Here is an 18239-nt window from a genome sequence, read left to right as displayed (position 1 = left end):
AGTAGCCCAGCAATTTGTGTAGCCTGAACTTATTCCCCCACCTATCATTGGCACTAGATGTACTTAGCTTTTAGATAATAGTACCTTAATTTCCTAAAGATTCTTGTATTTACAATTATTATTAAATTAAACAGATCTGTACCCATTAGAAAAGTGAAACAAGGATTTTTTATGACAATCCCAATCACAAAAGGATTACTAGCACATTTAGTGACAATATATAGGCTAAGAGTAATTAATATAATCCAGATCTCTATTTTAAGACCCAAACATGGAACTTTTTAATCTACTTCATGCCTCTAGTTTCACTAGGGTAATGAAAATCATTTACTACCTGAAACCATAGTGAGATATGAACAAACAGCCAGTTCATTGAAATGCACTTTGACATCCATGCAGACAATTCTATTATGTTTGAAGCAAACTGTACTAAAGTCAGTTCTCATTATACAAAATAGCTAGCTAGCTTTAAAGATATTTCACTATGCATATTACTGTTTTCTTATGCTAGGTTAAATTATATTTAAACAGAAGAATATAATGCACAACTGCAAACTAAGTCAGGAAAAAACGGAGGAAGAAAGGCTGATCTGAAGAACAGAAGTAAGAGTGAAAAAAAGAGGAAAAGACAATTTGGTGGATTCACAGTTTGAATGTATACAGATGTCAGACAGTGGTAGCATGTTAATTATAGCATGGTTCAGATTTGACGAAAGTGAGTGGACATCAGTTCAGATGAAGGCAGAAATAAACAGTCTAATGACAGAGAATGAAAAAAAACCAGACCAGTAAAAGCTGTCAGACAGCTTCCTCTAAACATAATCAAGGATTTTTAATGTTTTGGTACTCTACATTTTGGGGGAGCAGCATTCCAAGATGGAACAAATTTGAGAATTGTACAATGAACAACTCAGGAAGGAAATAACACCTAGAGTGGTAGGAATTTATTGGAGGTCAAAAAGCTATATATATGATCTACTGTCAGGAAAGAATGGAGATAAAAGTCAACTATAAAGAGAAATCCAGAAATGATCCTTGCTCAAAGATCTGATTATCAAACATAAGGAGAAGTTATGCTTTTTTTTTCAAGAGAAATCCTTATACTGGCTTCAGTTTCAGTCATACTAAAGTTAAGTTACCTTCTCCCCAAGAGAAGGCAGTCACCGATAAATAGAAGATATGACAAAACAGCAAAGACCTGTGACACTTTTACATTACATTTTCCCTCTCTTTTTTTTTTTTTTGAGTACTAATCCTCTAATGAGAGAAAGAAAGGCATCCACTATAACACAGCAAATGACAAGCCCCTGTAGATCAGTGGTACTCACTGCTTCAGATTGTGGCATACTTGACAATGCAAATTTCTGTTGCAGCACATCTGTGTTTTCTGAATGCTGGACTCTCATGTTATTAACCATAAATTTATAGTATTTTACAGTTTAGGCTACAGATATGTAGAGATTTGTAGAGATGTAACAAAATTTTGCAGTCGCTCAGCCAACATAGTTCTGTATGCAGCAACAGATTTGTATGATCAGCTCCCATTTCTTCACATAATGCTTCAAGTCTGCAGGGTTAGCCTAGTGGTTACGCGCTTTGCAACCATATGCCTGGGGAAGGAGTGTCCTAGGTTCAATTCCCATCGGTGACATGAGGAGCTTAAGGATCTTCCATAGCCAAGTTAGCCAGTCTTGGGCAGGGACAGCAGGTTTTTTTCCCCCAGTTTATCCTGGGGTTTTTCTCCTGCAAAGCAGGCAAATCGGCCCCATGAACACACACTTCAACAGACATGGGATACCACCGGGAATAAAGAGTAACCAACCTTTTCCGCAGGATTATCAGTTACGGAAGCTTATGCGGTAAAATGTGTAGGCCTGCGCAAAAGCGTAACGTACGATGACGAATGCTTCAAACATGATGTCAGTGGACAGGACTCGAAAAAGTTAATAATTTTTACAGCTGAATCAATTACTGATTTGAGTTTCAGTGGTAAAGTTTTTGCAACCAGAATTTCCCAATGTAGAAAACAATGATTGAGTTTTACATCAGGATTTTGCTGTTTCACTCTGGCCAAAAATCCCTTCACTTTACCACTCATGGCAGTTGCTCCATCTGTGCGAATACTAATGCAGTCTTTCCATTGAAGACCTTGCTCAAAAATTGCAGTCACTTTAAAAGCCTCTTCTCTTGTTGTATGACCAAGAAGTTTCCTGCAAAACAGAAAATTTTCAGCAATGAACTTGTCATCGACATATCTGACATATACCAGAAGTTGTCTTCTCTCTGATATCTGTAGACTTGTTGAGTTGTAGAGAAAGGCCTACACTTGCTAACAATTTTACCCAAGGTTGGGCCAAAATACTGCATGACGTGTCTTCAATTCAACGACTGATCACACTGTAACACAAAGGAATTTTCATAACTTTTTTAGCAGCAACATCACCTACCATAACTATTTAACAGCATGACATTATCAGATTTTTTGCTACTGTGTAAGGTTGCTTGGCCTTCATGTCAAGCTCAGCAATGAGACAGCAGGCTTCTGGTGCTTTCTCAACCTTCTGTTGTGTTATGCTTTGGCCTCGCAAACGTAAGAAAAACTGTAAATCTTTGTTTGACAGTGATAAGTGTTTAGTGTTGAATGCCTTTTTAATTTACTTGATACCATGGACTCAATCGAAAGTGTCTCACCACATACAAGACATAATGGCAGTGGGTATGAAGAATCACCCATCCGTAAGAATCTAAATTGCAAATAACTATCTTGTTCACTATCTTAGCCTTCTTTGCATCAGGTTCCTTCATGCTTGTATTGGAGGATGAAAACTTTTCTTCGGTAACCAGATATTTATTCATTGTGAAAAATCAATAATAAACACTAATAAAAATTCAAGGCAAACATTGAAGTTGGAATAGCTAAACTGAACAGTGTATAACTCTACTGGTGACTACTTAACTAGACCAACATTGCACCTCATGCATGCACACCATTTATATTAATCATGATTCTAGGTGAGGCTCTCAATGCCACATAAACAATCATGTTAAACTAAACAGTCCACAGTACTTGATGTAAAAATTGTCATATTAGTGGTAGTTGACTGGCGATGCTTTAGTTTGGCATTTGCAGCAAAACAAACTAATATTACATAAAGATTAAGTTGGCCAAGGAGATGCCATTTTACCTAAATTATTTATAGCAGCCCTAGAAGAATTTTTTTAAAAACCGAGATTGGAAAGAACTAAATCACCTATGATTTGCTGATGACACTGTTCTTTTAGGAAACTCTGCAGAATTTCAACAAATGATCACTGAATTGAATGCAGAAAGTAAAAATAAAGGATTACATATAAACAAGGACAAAAAAAATAATGCATAATCAATACATTATTTTTTATTGATATAGTAACCTCCATGCTTACCTAGGACAAAAGATCACAGTAGAGGGCAACTGTAACGAAGAAATTATATGTAGAATTCAACTTAGTTGGGAAGTGTTTGGAAAACACTGTGAAGCACTCAAAGGAAACATCCCAATCTACTTTAAAAGAACAATATCTGACAGTTGTATACTTCTGGTCATGACATATGGAAGTGAAACATGGACTTTGACTAAAAGATTGACCAACAAGTTGAGGATTACCCAGAGGAAATAGACAGATCATTGCTCAGTATTACTTTTTCTGGATAAAAAGGCAATACTTGAATCAGAGCTCAGACTAGGATGAGAGACATTATAATAGCCATTAAAAGATCCAAATAGCAAAGGGGAGGTCATATTGCAAGAGGCAATATGATCTTCAAAAATGAACCAAGTTGATATCAAAATGGTATTCTGAGGATGGAAAGAGAGCTACAGGAAGACCAAAGAGATAATGGGAAGATGAGATAAAAGAGAGAGAGATGGCAGGAACTCAGTGCAGTGACACAGAAAGGCTCAAGATAGCAATGAATGGAGGACTTTGGAGGAGTCTTCATCCAGAGTGGACAGAAAATTGCTCATGATGATTAGTGGCAAGCTTTTATACAGATTTAATTGTATAAATAAGCCAGCCATGATGTGGCTATGCCACATGATGCTGGTCCTGGTCCCAAGCGCAGGTAAATAGGTGAGGGTTGAGTGAAGGGCTAGCAACCCATCCTTGTCTGCGCGGTTAGCCTAGTGGCTTTGCGCTTCGCAACCATATGCCTGGGGAAGGAGTGTCCTAGGTTCGATTCCCGTCGACAACGCGAGGAACTTGAGGAACTTCCTCAGCCATAGCCAAGTTAGCTGGTCTTGGGCATGGACAGCAGGGTTTTTTCCGCCAGTTTATCTGGGGTTTTTCATCCTGCAAGCAGGCAAACTGTCTTCTGAAAACGCGGATTAAAGCCAGGAATATTGACCCGGCCATAGGCCTGACTCGTCAGCTTATGCCGGTTCCGGAGCCTGGATAAAATTTGGGGGGGGGGGGGGGGGCTCAGATGGTGCTGCACATTCCCGCAAAAAAAAAAAAAGGGGGGGGACTGTACCATCACACGGAAAGGAAGGAACCCATCCTTATAAAAAAGTACTTTGCTATGGAAACCAGGACCACAGAATTAAATGACCAAAATGTAATACTAAATGGAGACAAACTGTTCCGAATGACATCCAATAGCAAATGCTCTTATGGAGAAACTAGATAATTGAGGAATACAATGGAAAATTCAGACAAGCCACAAAAACCAAAGGAGACAAACTATTTGGAGCTAAAAAAAAAAAAAAAAAAACAATACGAATTGGATGTTGGAATGTGAGGACTATGTATGAAACATCAAAAGCAGGCAATATAGTCAAAGAAATAAAAGAACTACAAAATTGAAATATTGGGAATAAGTGAGACAAGACTAAATGGACAGGGATTGATCCAGTTTAGTGAAGAAACAATAATATATGCTGGAAACAAAGATGAGGATAGTATACATGCAAAAGGAATGGCAATAATGATGTCTAGTAAAGCAAGAGCTACAATGATAGAATGGGAACCATAATGAAAGATGCATACGAGCAACATTTAACTCAAGATTCTATAAAGTGACAATTACAAATGCACCAACTAATAATACAGATGAAAAAGAAAATATGAATTTTATATATTATTAAAAAAAAAAAAAAAAATGACATAAATCCTAGAGATATAATTATAGTAATGGGGAATCTAAATGCTAAAATATAAAATAGGAAATGATCATATAGGTTGAGAAATGATAATGGAAATGATAATGAGAAAAGAAGGTATAGAAAATGAAAATGAAGAGATGTTACTGTATTTCTGCATGGCAAATGAATTAGTAATAGGAGAATCCATCTTTAAGCACAAAAATATACATAATGTGGAGAGCACCAGATAGAAAAACATAACCAAATTGATCATATAATGATACAAAGAAAATGGAGAGGATCTCTTTTGAAAGTGAGATCAATGAGAGAAGCAGATACTTATACAGATCATTTTTTAGTAATAGGAGAAATAATGAACACAAAGAAAGTAATAGAAAAAAATAGAATGTATAACAAACAAACTAAAAAATATGGAAACTAAAAGAAAATATGCAGTATAATTTAAAAACAGATATGAAGTTCTTAGACAAGACAGAACAAATCATTGAATTGTTGAAGAATTCAGAAACAAAGAAATATGGACAGGTATTAAAAATATAAAGTGGCAGAAAAAAATACTAGGAGTGTATAGAAGAAAAGACAAAGAATGGATATGTTTACACACAAAACTCAAAATTGGTGAAAGAAAAGAAACTGAGAAAAAATACAATACAAGATAAGAATAACAGAAGCTTACAAGAGAAATATAAAGAAATACATAGAGATTAAGAATAATGCAAGAAAAGATAACAGTTTATTGAAGACCTAATAAATGAGGCTAAAATTGCAACTTAAATAGAGGTGATACTAAAATATTATATAATATTACAAGAACAGGCAAGAAGAGGAGACATTATTAAAGACAAACAAGGAGAAATAAAATAAGCAATAATAAAAAGAAAATAGAAAGATCGGTAGAATACTTCAAAGAGATAATGAATAGAGAAAAACCTGAAAAAGAAATTCAAATACCAGAAAGAAAAGAAAAAATGTTAAAAATAGACAACAAAGAAAAAAAAAAAAAGGAAATACAAAAAACACTAAAAGAATGTAAAAATGGAAAAGCAGCTGGTACACCATATGTTGTATTAAAAGCAGATATAGATTTAAGGGTGAATATACTCTATCCATTTCTTAACCAAAGCAGGAAGAAAAGCCAGATGAATGGAATAGTGGGTTACTAATAACAAAAAATAAAATAAAATAAAAATAAAAATATTAAAAAAATATATTAAAAAAAAGAGATTTAACTGATTGCAATAATTGGAGAGGAATATCATGATTAAAATCAAGAAAAATACTAACAAGAACAATATTAGAAAGAATAAAAAAAAGAAATAGACCAAAAGCTAAGAGAAACACAAGCAGAATTTAGAGCCAATAGGTCATGTATAGATCAAATAGCAACACTAAAAATAATAAAACAGTGAATAGAATGGCAGTCAAATCTTTATATCAACTTTGTTGATTTCAAAAAAGCTTTTGACAGAGAAGCAATATGGAAATTAATGTCCTATTATGGTATACCATATAAAATTATCAACATAGTTAATACAAATTAAAACACAATGGAGAACTTTCAGAAAAGTTTAAAATTAAAACAGGAATTAGACAAGGCTGCATTCTCTCCCCAACGATATTTCTTATCATTGTAGACTGGGTTATGAGAAATGCCATGAAAAACACAAAAGGAATACAGTGGAATTTGACAGAAATTTACATGAGCTGGATTTGGCAGATGATATATTTTTACTATCACATACACAACAACACATGAAGACAAAAATAATAAAACATAAATAATATAAATAAATAAAAACATAAAATGGCCATATTATATGTGTATAGTGGGATTATCACTTCTGAAGAATAAGTAACTTTTTCGTATTTTATTTGAGAATATTAGGTTCACTTATTGCAGGTTTTGTTTTAAACAAGTGTGGGATTGACTGAACTAGTTAGTTTGTAAGTAAACGTTTTTTTGTTTAAATAAGATATTGTCGACATGGCACCAATGCATGGACAAACAATGGAGGCAAAGACCACATTGTCAGGTGATTTGAATCTGAAAAATTTTATTCAGTGCAGTATGTGTGAAATGTATTCGTCAAGAAAATTAAAGGGTATGTGAAAGGAAGCAGGTTGCAGGTTTTGTTTTAAACAGGTGTGAGATGGACTGAGCTAGTTAGTTTGTAAATAAACGTTTTTTTGTTTGTTTAAATAAGATATTGTCGCGATGACACCAATGTGTTGACAAACATCGTCAGGTGATTTTATTCAGTGCAATGTGTGTGAGAAATGTATTTGTCAAGAAAATTAAAAGATATGTGGAAGGAAATTGAAACTGGAGGGAGAGAGTGTGTATTAAGTGTTTCAAAGGGGAAGTTGGTGAAGAGAATGCAGCAAATATTACTATCAGGGACAATACCGACACTAGGATGGAAAATTATGTTATTAATGTCGAACGTGCAGCCATGGAAACAGAGAAGAATAAAATGGCCATTAATAAAGAAATTGTGTTTAATAAATGGCCATTAATAAAGAAAAGAAGCACGAAACTGAAAAATTGCAGAAGCAGCAAGAGATTAGTGGGTCTGAAAAAAAAAGGAAGCAGGCTGTCTGAAGAAATAAAGAATAATAAAGACCAACTGAAAAAAACAAGAAAAGCAAGTTAAAGAGAAAATTATGTGTGCAGGCTCAATGATGAAAAGAGTACTTAATGAAAGTGTAACAAAACTGTGTTTTCTAGGTGCAAAAATTCATGATATTAGCAATGCCATTCGGATGCAAAAAGGTAAGTTGAATTAAAAAATTATTGTCTTGGTTGGTACAAATGATTTGAGTGGGGAGAAGTATTCTATGAGAGAGGATGTAAAGGAGTTGTTAGAAGAGGCAAAACTGAAGAGCGAGAAGGTGAAGATTTTAAGTCTCCTATCATGCTATGACAGAGGTGAACTGAGGAAACTTTAGCCAACGAGTCTATACGTAGATTGTGCAGAAGAAATTATGTAGAATTTGTGGATCTCTAGTCTGTGTTTGATGAAAAGAAGGATTTGTACAATACTGATGGACTACATATAAATGGTTTTGGTGTTAGGTGTCTAGAGAGAACTTTGATCACCAAGCATGTTGAAGCACAAATTCAGGGAAACTTAAGCAATTAGAGTGGAAGCAAGAGTTTGTGTGAAGGTCACCATGAAACAAGTGAGTGTGAGAATGACCAAGTGAGGAATCTAGTCTCTCAAGCAAAAATACTGAATAGATAATCAATTCAGAAAGAAAAGATGATGGGGGCATAAAGGGATGCTGCAGTTTCTATATACTAATGTCAGAGGTATCAGGAACAAGAGGGAAGAGTTTCTGGCATTGGTTAGTGCACTGTTACCAAAAGTTATAGGCATTAGTGAGACTTGGCTAACAGCAGATAATGTAGTTACAGGGATAGAATGTGAAGGGTTTAGTATTTTCAGGGAAGATAGAAAAGACAGGATAGGGGGAGAGATACTGCTGATGATAGCAGATGAATTGCAGCCAAAAAGAATAGGAGATAGGTGAGAGGGTGGCTGTTCATTTCAAGCAGTCTGGTGTGAGATTAAGGCCAGTAAAACAAAATATACAGTTGGTTGTTGCTATAGGCTAAGAAGTTCCACAGATGATCTGGAAGACATGCATTGCCAAATGAGTACAATGAACATAAGTCGAGTGATCATTGTGGGGAACTTCAACTATGGAGATATAAACTGGAAGGAAGAAAGATCACATGCAGGAAGGAATCAGAATTTATACACCTACTAAGAGAGAATTACTTGGGCAGCACGTGGTGGGGGGAGGACTAGGGGTGGGAGAGTATTATACCTGGTCACAGGATCAGAAGAACCATCAATAACCAAGGTGACCACACTGCCTCCAATTGGTGAAAGTGACCATGCGGCCTTGACTTGAGAGATTGCAAAACATGGGGAATGTGGAACTACAAGGCAAGTGATTATGAAGAAATTTAAATCTGTACCATGGCATAAACACTGCAGGGTAAGGATGTTAGTAGTGCATGAGATATAGTTAATGGTTATCTAGAGGAAGCAATATTAAATTGTATACCTAAGGTAAGGAGAGTTAATCAGGTAGTAGTAGAAGAAGAAAATGCTGAGGGTATATAAAGAGAAAGTGACCAGCAAACTCATGAACAGTACAAGGCTGAGGCAAGAAAGATGACCAGCATGGCAAGGAAGGCAAAATCAGATTATGAGAAGAATGTAGCCAAATAGGCCAAAGGAAATCCCAAAGAGTTCTTTGGTTATGTGGCAAGCAACAGGAAGAATGACTATGGAAGATTAACCTTAATGAGGGATGATGGTAAAGAGGTGACAGATAAAATAGTCGAGTTACTGAGTAACCACTTTGCAAGGGTATATCATCCTAGTAAGGCTACTGCTTTAACATATGTGACAGACACTGATGTCAGAACAGAGGTGGATGAATTGGAGGTTCTTAGGATATAATTCCCTTGCATAAGAGAGGTTCTAAAACTGCAATAGCAAATTATAGACCAATCAGTATCTGAAGCATGGTGGTATAAGTACTAGAAAAATTGGTCAAAAAGAGAACTGAAGAATGGATAGATAAAAATATGACACTGTATGAGGGACAACATGGCATTGTGAAGGGCCAGTCATGCCTTAGTAATTTACTAACTTTTTATAATAGAGTAACAGCTGAGTTGGATAGAGGAAATGGCTACATGATGATTTTGCAAAAGCATTTGACAGAATACTGAATGGAATTGTGTTATGCAAATTAGAACAAATGAGGGATGGACATGATACTGGTTAAGTGGATAAAAGGGTGGTTGCTGGACAGATATCAAAAATTGTTATATGAAGAGGCAGAATCGAGGTGAAAACAGGTGACTAGTGGTGTGCCACAAGGTTCAGTGCTGGGAACATTGCTGTACCTGAAAGGAAATACTTAGTTGTTTGCTGATGATGTGAAATTAGGTAGAGTAATAATTAAGGCAATGTGGAGAGATGATTTAAATAGGCTGTCAATATGGCAAAAAGATAATGGGTATCAGTTTAATGTGGAAAAAATGTAAAGTTATGCATTTTGGGAAAAACAGATTACAAGCCATGTATCACATTGATGGCACTGTGCTCCAGGAAACAAACGAAGCTAGAGATTTAGGGGTAGTGGTAAACAGAGAATAAAAGTTTAGAGGATATATTGCTAAGTTTGCTAAGGTAGTCCATAAGATTACTTGGTTATTGAAGAACATATTAACATGTAGAGATAAGTCTAATATTTAAAGGTACCATTGGCATGCCTATAAACAATAAATTGCATGACAATATAAAATCTAAGATACAGAGAGCACAGATAATTTTTAACATGTCAAGGAAAATATGAAGATCAAAGCAAATAGGCTTAAAAAAAACCAGAGCAGATTATTTAATACAAATATCAAGTCAGTTTTACTCTATGCATCAGAATCATGGACAAAAAACAAAAGCAATTAGGAAAAAAGTACAAAACTTTGTAAATAAATGTTTAAGAATTCCACAAATAAAGCGCTATGGCATAAAACTAAACAAAAACCAATAATGTATGATATCAATCAGAGAAAATGGAGATGGATAGGACATGTACTAAGAAAACCAGAAAATGGCAAAGTCAGATAAGCATTAGAGTGTAATCTGCAAGGAAAGAAGAGAGGTAGACCAAGGATGAGCTGGTGGAGAGGAGAAGACCTCAGAAAGATTGGAAAGATCTGGATACAGATAAAGAGAAAAGCACAAAAGAGTCAGATGGAGATTCATGGTCGAGGCCCTGAAGAGGAATAAGTAATTGTATAAATAAGCAAAAGCATGCTGTAATTTGGACGAAAATATTTTTTGAGAAACACCACTATAGAATGAACAGAAGCAGAAATTATGCTGGTAATTATGATTAGATTGTAAATTTCTAAGCATTGATGATGGCCTTCTCAATTAGAGTCAAAGACATCAAGGCAATGCAATTTAGCATTTATAAATGAGGATGAAGGTGAACTAAGAAAGATGATAAAGTAGATTGCAGAGAGAGAGAATGACAAAAAGAATTAGTTCAAGAGGAGGGTCAGTAATAAAAATTTCTAGGATCAAGATTAACTAAATTTCTTAACTCTCATTAATAACAATATTACAACAGCATAAATAATATAAAAGTTGAGTAAGTCAGCTAGCATTTCACTGGATTCAATCCAGCATCTTCAGATCACCACATGCTTCTTAAAAATACAGAAGCACTAAACTCTCCATCCAATTCCAGTTCATCCACGACAGGTTGAATCCCTATATTAGGAGTTTTAAGCAATTAATGCAGCCAGCTTGCTGCTTGTCTGCTGCATCCCCTAAGGGTGAGTATTTTATGTCTGTAAATACATGTGTTCATTCATGGGGTCAGCTTGCTTGTTCGAGGGCTGAAAAACTGAGTTTCAGAGAGAGAAAAAAAATTTCCACATCCGTACAACACTAACACCTTTAATTGAAAAGACCTAATAAAGGTTCTTCATGCCATAGATAGGATTTGAACTCAGGTAACTTAGTAAGTACTCTTATTAAGATAATGATATTTTGCCTTTGTGACAGATATTAGGTATACAGAGGCAGTCTTTATCCAGCAAAATAAATAAAATCATATTTACAAATAAACAGGTGCAATTATCAATACTGAAGAATTTATGAGACAAATACACATGTTGGAGTAATTACTTTACTATAATGAAGAAAATAAAGAAAAACCCTCCACGTTTCAACCTCTACATCAAGGTCATCATCAGGAAAACATATGAACAGAATACAAGTTGCATTCCACTACACAAAAGTAAGATAAATCTAAATGCTTTGTTTGCTCCAGCCTTTCCTCTGGTGGAAAAAAAATAATAGATAAAATATATGCAAAAATATAAATTAATAAAATAAAATACTTTTTTATACATATCAGTATACTAATAAACAGATCATAATACTAAAAGAAAACTAAATAAAATAAAGTTTTATAGCTGAACTACATTAAACATCTCCAAGTCTATAAATGGATATCTGCTTTAGATATTTCATATTAGAATTTTTTTGTGATGGGATTCTGCTATATTCTGGATGCAATATAGATTGCAGATGGATCCTGATTCTTGGAATGATTAATCCATAATTTTTGTTAAGATTCGGATGATCTTTCAGCATCCCAGGGGCTTCTCTGAACTTTCTTTCAAACCAAGTTTTGGTGCAGTGTAGCGACTTTGTACCTTTCCTGATGATTCTGTGACATGTTTGAAGTATGTAGTCTGATAGACCTGTTTTACCATAGTGGAGGAATTTCGTGTGGAATTTATGTTCATCTTTTATTATTGGGATGGTGCACCCTATGTTGCAGGTGCACTGAATTTTGTAAACCCTGGGGGTGGGCAAGGTAAAGGGAGGGGATCTCTGAGTGAGCTGAGTATACTTCTTAATTTTGCTGGAGTTTGAAGGTTGCCTTAATGTTGTATTCATGTAATGTTCTATTTTTCCTGATATTCCCCTAATGTATGGTATGGCTATGGCATTCTTGTAATCTTTTTTTTTTTTTTTTTTTTGATTTTAATGGTATTATTATGGAAGATCTTTGTGAAGGTTTTTTTTTTTTTTTTGTTGTTGTTGTAGCCATTTTTGATAAACGTTTGGCTAATGATTTCATATTCTATCTTCAGCACCTGCTCACTGGATCAAATTTTTAGGACCCTGTGTTTGAGAGTGTTGATGATGCAAAGGAAATACAAACAGGGAAGCTCTTGAGAAACAGGTGTGCCTTAATGGAGAAAGAATTGAGGAAGCCAGCAAGTCTGAGTATCTGGGATCCATTATTAATGTGAAGAAGTGCTGCTCAGAAGATATCAGAAGGTTAGGAATGGCTAAAACAACAGTCAGAGACTGTCTAAAATCTGGAAGGATGGATCTATCTCCATGGGAACAAAATTGAGGATTTTGGATGCAGTTGTTTTTCCAACAGCGACTTATGGATGTAAGACCTGTAACCTAAAGAGTTCAGATAAGAAATGGATATCTGCTTTAGATATTTTATAGACTTTCAGATATTTTACAGATTTTATCGAATGTTACAGACAGTTGAGGATATCATATACTGAAAGGCGTACAAATGAATGGGTGTTAGAAAAGATCAGTACTACTTTAAGGCTCCGTAAGGATATTGACTGAAGAAAGTTAAATTATTTTGGACACATTGAAAGGATGGAAGGAGGACTTCTCAGAACAGTAATAGAAAGTAAAGTTCCTGGAAAAAGAGGAAGGAGAAGACCATCAATGAGATGGATGAATGGTGTGTGTGTGTGTGTGGAGTGACTGATCTTCAGAGAGTTGAGGCCTCCAGAAAAGCAAACAACAGGACTACATGGCGATGCCTGGTGTGGCACATCACCGAGCATCGGATTGACCATACGGCATCTGTGGATGCCCAGTGAACATATAAATATAGATGATGCTTAGTTGGATGGTAGTATGAATTTTTACGTACGTATTAGCCTGTGTGTGTGTGGTGTGTGGGTTTGCAGTAGACCATTAATGAAAGGCAGCCTGAGGGAAGATGTGTGACAAGTGTCTAAAAAGGGAGTTATTATTTTCAATCTCGATAGTAAAATTTACCATCATCGTGTTTTATCAGTGAATGAATTTAAGGAGAGGTATATGACAGGTATTGTCATGTACCTCTGTCATATACATCAAATTTTCTGACTTGATGGAGGCCTGAATAATAATAATAATAAAGTCTTCTGACTTGATGGAGATACCTGTATAATAATAACACTGAACAAAGAACAGTGCATCATACTAGCTATAACATATGGAGAAGAAACTTGGAGCATCACAAGAAGACTGGAAAATAAATTAATTGCACAGAGAAACATGGAGAGATCAATGTTAGATATAAAAAGTAAAAAACATGGATATAAGGAAAGAAACAGGGTCAAAAAACATCATTAAAGAAATTAAAAAAAAAAAAAAAAAGGAAATAGGCAGGACACATTGCAAGACAGGGTGACAACCACTGGACAAAAATGTATACAGAATGGTAAGTACAAGAAGGCTCAAGAAGACCTGGTAGACCACCAAGGTGGAGAGATGAACTACAGTCAACAGAAACGACTGGAGCTTCCAGGCCAGAGACAGAGAAATGTGGGGGTAATATGAAATTGAAAAGCATATTTTTTTTTTTTGTTTATGTACGAGTCAAATCCATTGCCTGAACTTGAGTGAAAGCTAGGAGTATGGATGAGTTTAAGGTTCAATATGATTTGAATGAATCAATATGATTCTATAATCTATAATAAATGTTTCTCTGCATATTATATAAATCCCTCTCTTCACCGTCGATAAGTTCTTGATTGCAGGAAAGTTAATGTAATAATTTTTGAAAAAAAAAAAAAAAAAATTGGAAATCGTATCAAATTCAACTTCATAAATGCATGGCCACAAACCTTTTGAAGTTTTTCGCATATCGGCAATTTTTCATCAACCGTTGCACAGTAATCTACTTCCATCTTCAGGATTCTACCTGAATCCGTAAAAGCTTCAGACGCCATATTAATGACTTTTCGAAAACTTTACAGAAAAAAAAGTAAACAACCGGTCACCAAATTCAAAAATATAAAAACGTTATTATTAGATAGGAGATAGTCAATTATAACAAATTAATGACTCCCACTGGACAATAAATAGAAATAATAAATATTCAGAGAGCTTATTTTTAATTCATATATATATTAACACCATTAGTCCAATAGGCTGATATAACATTATCCGACTCCACGAAATAAGCATGTCGCCATGAAATAGCACAATTTGTCCATCAGCAGAAATAAAGAGGTCGCTAGTGTAAATAACACCTGGATTTACTTGCATTTAAAATTGGCATCTGTTTTGTCTTCTATTTAAATGTTCAAAATTCTGGACAATCGCAATTTAAAAGAGTAATCATCTAGTTGTCTGATAATTGTGTTTGTGCAATGATATCCTTTTAGAAATAAATAAGCACAGCATTATTTTTTAAAAGTGTGAGGAATAAGGATATGGAAAAGATATTATTTGTTTAACACAGTTACATAAAACAAACAAACAAACCACAAGAACAACAACAACAAACAAAAACCTTTTTTTTCCCTTCTTTTTTTAATTATCCCATGGTGTTATTACTCCAGATCATAGAGGTCAAATTCATGTATTTTATACAGCACCTTTTCTGGGTTGTCATAAAGTTCACATGTGGAAATATTCATACAATTAACTAAATGCATTGGCGATGCTTCCTCGTTTTTAAAGATTTTGCAGATAGTGAAGACCTTTATGCCATTGCTAAACTTGATTGCTCTGGTGTGACCAGTCTTGAGGCAAAAGATCATGGTAGTGCCACAGTGATTAGGATTGGAGTTGATTGTAGCTCCTGGTTTTTCTGCTGAATACCAGTGGTGAGTCATGTTTTGGAGAATCGTTCTTTTAATGTTTTCTTTTTGGGTAGTTTTAAAAAGATTAAAATCTGTGGTATCACTTGATGCCACAGATTTGCAGCCATTTTTGCTACTTCATCTGCAGTTCATTTCCCTTTAATCCCACATTGGATGGAATCCATTAGAAAATCATCACGGAATCCTTCTGTAGTTTGTTTATGTTTTTTTTGTTATGTCTCTAAGTATTTCTTGATGGCTAGTATAGCAGTTCTTAATAGCTGTTAAGTAATCTGTGAAAAATATAAACTCCTTTGGGTTTTGTTTATCCCAATGTTGCAGTGCTGTGTTGATGGCTATTAATTCTACATGGTATGAGTTGCATCCAATATTGTTAGTTGTTTTAGTTCTATAGTTTGAAAGCAATAGATGAGTATGCCACTCCCAGAATTGCCATTTGGATTTTTGGAGCAATCTGTGTAGATCTTTATTGAGTCAGGTCCATATTCCATTATTTTTGAAAGAGCTAATGATCTCAAGATTTCAGGGTTTCTAGGCTTTTATTTCTCATGTTTCCCTATTTCAAAGTTGATAACTATATTTTACCTGCCTTGATTTGGAGGAAATGTTGGGTGCAGGGCCGTCGCCAGATTAGGTTGCACCTTCAGGCAAACATTAAGTATCGCCCCTGATGGATTATAAGTCAAAAATATAAGAAAATCTCCAATCGCTATTTTGTTTTTTTACAAGAGAAACCTTAATGCAAAACGATTACATAATAACATTAATTAAATGTTTGCTCTATGGGGATATCGTACAATAAAACTGTTTATAAGCTCTTCTAAATTTAAATTATAAGCTATGTCCGCTTCTATCGTTATAGTTGCTAGACCAACCAATTTTTCTTGGGTCATTGCTGTTCGCAAATAATTTTTAATCAGTTTAAGCTTGGAAAAACTTTTTCTGCACTTTCTACGCTAACAAGATTTGTCAGCGTAGCGACGGCGTTTACCGCAATATGGCTGAACCAGTTCCCTTATTAAGCCGCTCCGTGAGGCAGGCTGCCTCTATGCTACACCCTGTCGACAATAGTGGCTGGGTAGTTGGCTATTTTATTTGGACAATCCAAGGGAATTTTATTTTCCATGATTGCATGCATTGTTGAGTTTTTCTTTATTCTATATGTTGATTACCAATTTTTTAAAAGTTCAATTGTTCTATGATCTGCAAGGTTAGCCATTTTTTCTACAAATTTAGTAAGATTTTCTTCCCACCTAATTTTTAAAGGAACAAGATTGGGTTCTAATTCTGCTATTTTTTTAGGAGTTGAATTCCTTATACCACATATGATTCTAGCTGCATTTTTCTGATTTTATAAATCAGAAAAATGCAGAAAATTTTTATAAGCTTGTCTAAACTGGTTTCCGATGTTTGCATCCAGATAGGCGAAACATATTCTATTATTTAGAGGTGTATGTGACATTTAAGGTTTCAGCATTGGCTCCCTACTCTTTACCTGAGATAATTTTAATGATATTTAGTCTTCTTTTTGCTCTGACTGCAACATTGTTGATATGTTTATTGAAGATTAGAGATGGATTCAGAATAACACCAAGGTATTTGGAGTTTTCATTAAAGGTAATTAGTTGACTGTTTAGCTTAATCTTTGGTCTCCACTTTCTCAGGTGGTGTTAATGGTAAATACACAAATTTCTGATTTGTGTGTTAAGGTTTTAAGTCGCTCCAGGGAAATTGATGGGGAAAATGATACTCCAACGTTTGAATTACTATGTAAACAAAAATAGTATACTACCACATTTTCAGGCTGCCTTTAGAAGAAATCACTCAACAACTGATCAACTTTTCTACTTAATCCAGACAATTCAAGATAATTTCCATACCAATCCTGCTAAATCCATCATTGCAGCTTTTATAGATATTAGCAATGCCTTTGACAAGGTGTGGAGGCAGAAACTCTTTACCAAACTTTGTCATATTGGAATAGAAGGGAAAGTTCTAAACTGCATTTATAACTTCCTAAGAAATAGAACAATTCGGTTTGAATAAATATTACTTTTTACACGAAAGTGAAAATAAGATAGGGACTCCTACAAGGCAGCATTTTGAGCCCACTGCGTTTTTCCATCTACTTAAACAACTTAGATAAAAATATAAATAACGAAATTGGAAGTTTATTTTTCACTTGGTTAGACTATAATAAATTTAGTTTAATCCTTTATCCAAGTGTAAGGAAACAAAGTTTGCACCTGGAAATATCTTCAGGACTGAGGTAAGGTAGGGCAACTCCGAGCAAAGGTGGACCGTGCTCTCACCACTCCTTGTCTCAGTATCTCCCATAATGCAAAGCACATCTCCTTGCGGACATGTATACAGCTATGCATTAAGGGAAGGGCAACTACCCAGACCGGTCTCAACATTTGTTGAGGTCTCGTCAGTGGGAGACAGACCCAAACGTGGAGATACTACGGCAGAAGCAATAGGAGAGGTCATATTTACCTATAAAAGTTGCCAACAGGTGACCATCTTATTATTGAATTACTCTGGATTTAGAGAAAGATGTTGGAATTTATTTTTCACTTGGTTAGACTATAATTAATTTAGTTTAATCCTTAGCAAACAAAATTTGCCCC

The 18239-nt window shown here is 34.9% G+C and overlaps 1 protein-coding gene across 1 annotated transcript in view; it reads right to left on the bottom strand.

Annotated features, from left to right (window-relative positions):
- Rpn5 (regulatory particle non-ATPase 5) overlaps nt 1-14981 on the bottom strand; it is a 100990-nt gene extending 86009 nt beyond the window's left edge. The window contains exon 1 of the mRNA XM_090404413.1: nt 14626-14981. Coding sequence (XP_090260539.1) covers nt 14626-14730 — 105 coding nt within the window. The 5' untranslated portion in view covers nt 14731-14981. The remainder of the gene's footprint in view (nt 1-14625) is intronic.
- Nucleotides 14982-18239: the final 3258 nt, after the last annotated feature.

This window comes from Typopeltis vanoorti, chromosome 2 (genome assembly GCF_054136105.1).
Source record: "Typopeltis vanoorti isolate ZY-2024b chromosome 2, IOZ_Tvanoo_1.0, whole genome shotgun sequence".
Lineage (NCBI taxonomy): Eukaryota > Metazoa > Arthropoda > Arachnida > Uropygi > Thelyphonidae > Typopeltis > Typopeltis vanoorti.
The sequence above is the reverse complement of the archived record's forward strand: the minus strand, read 5'-3'. Positions and strand labels throughout refer to the sequence as shown.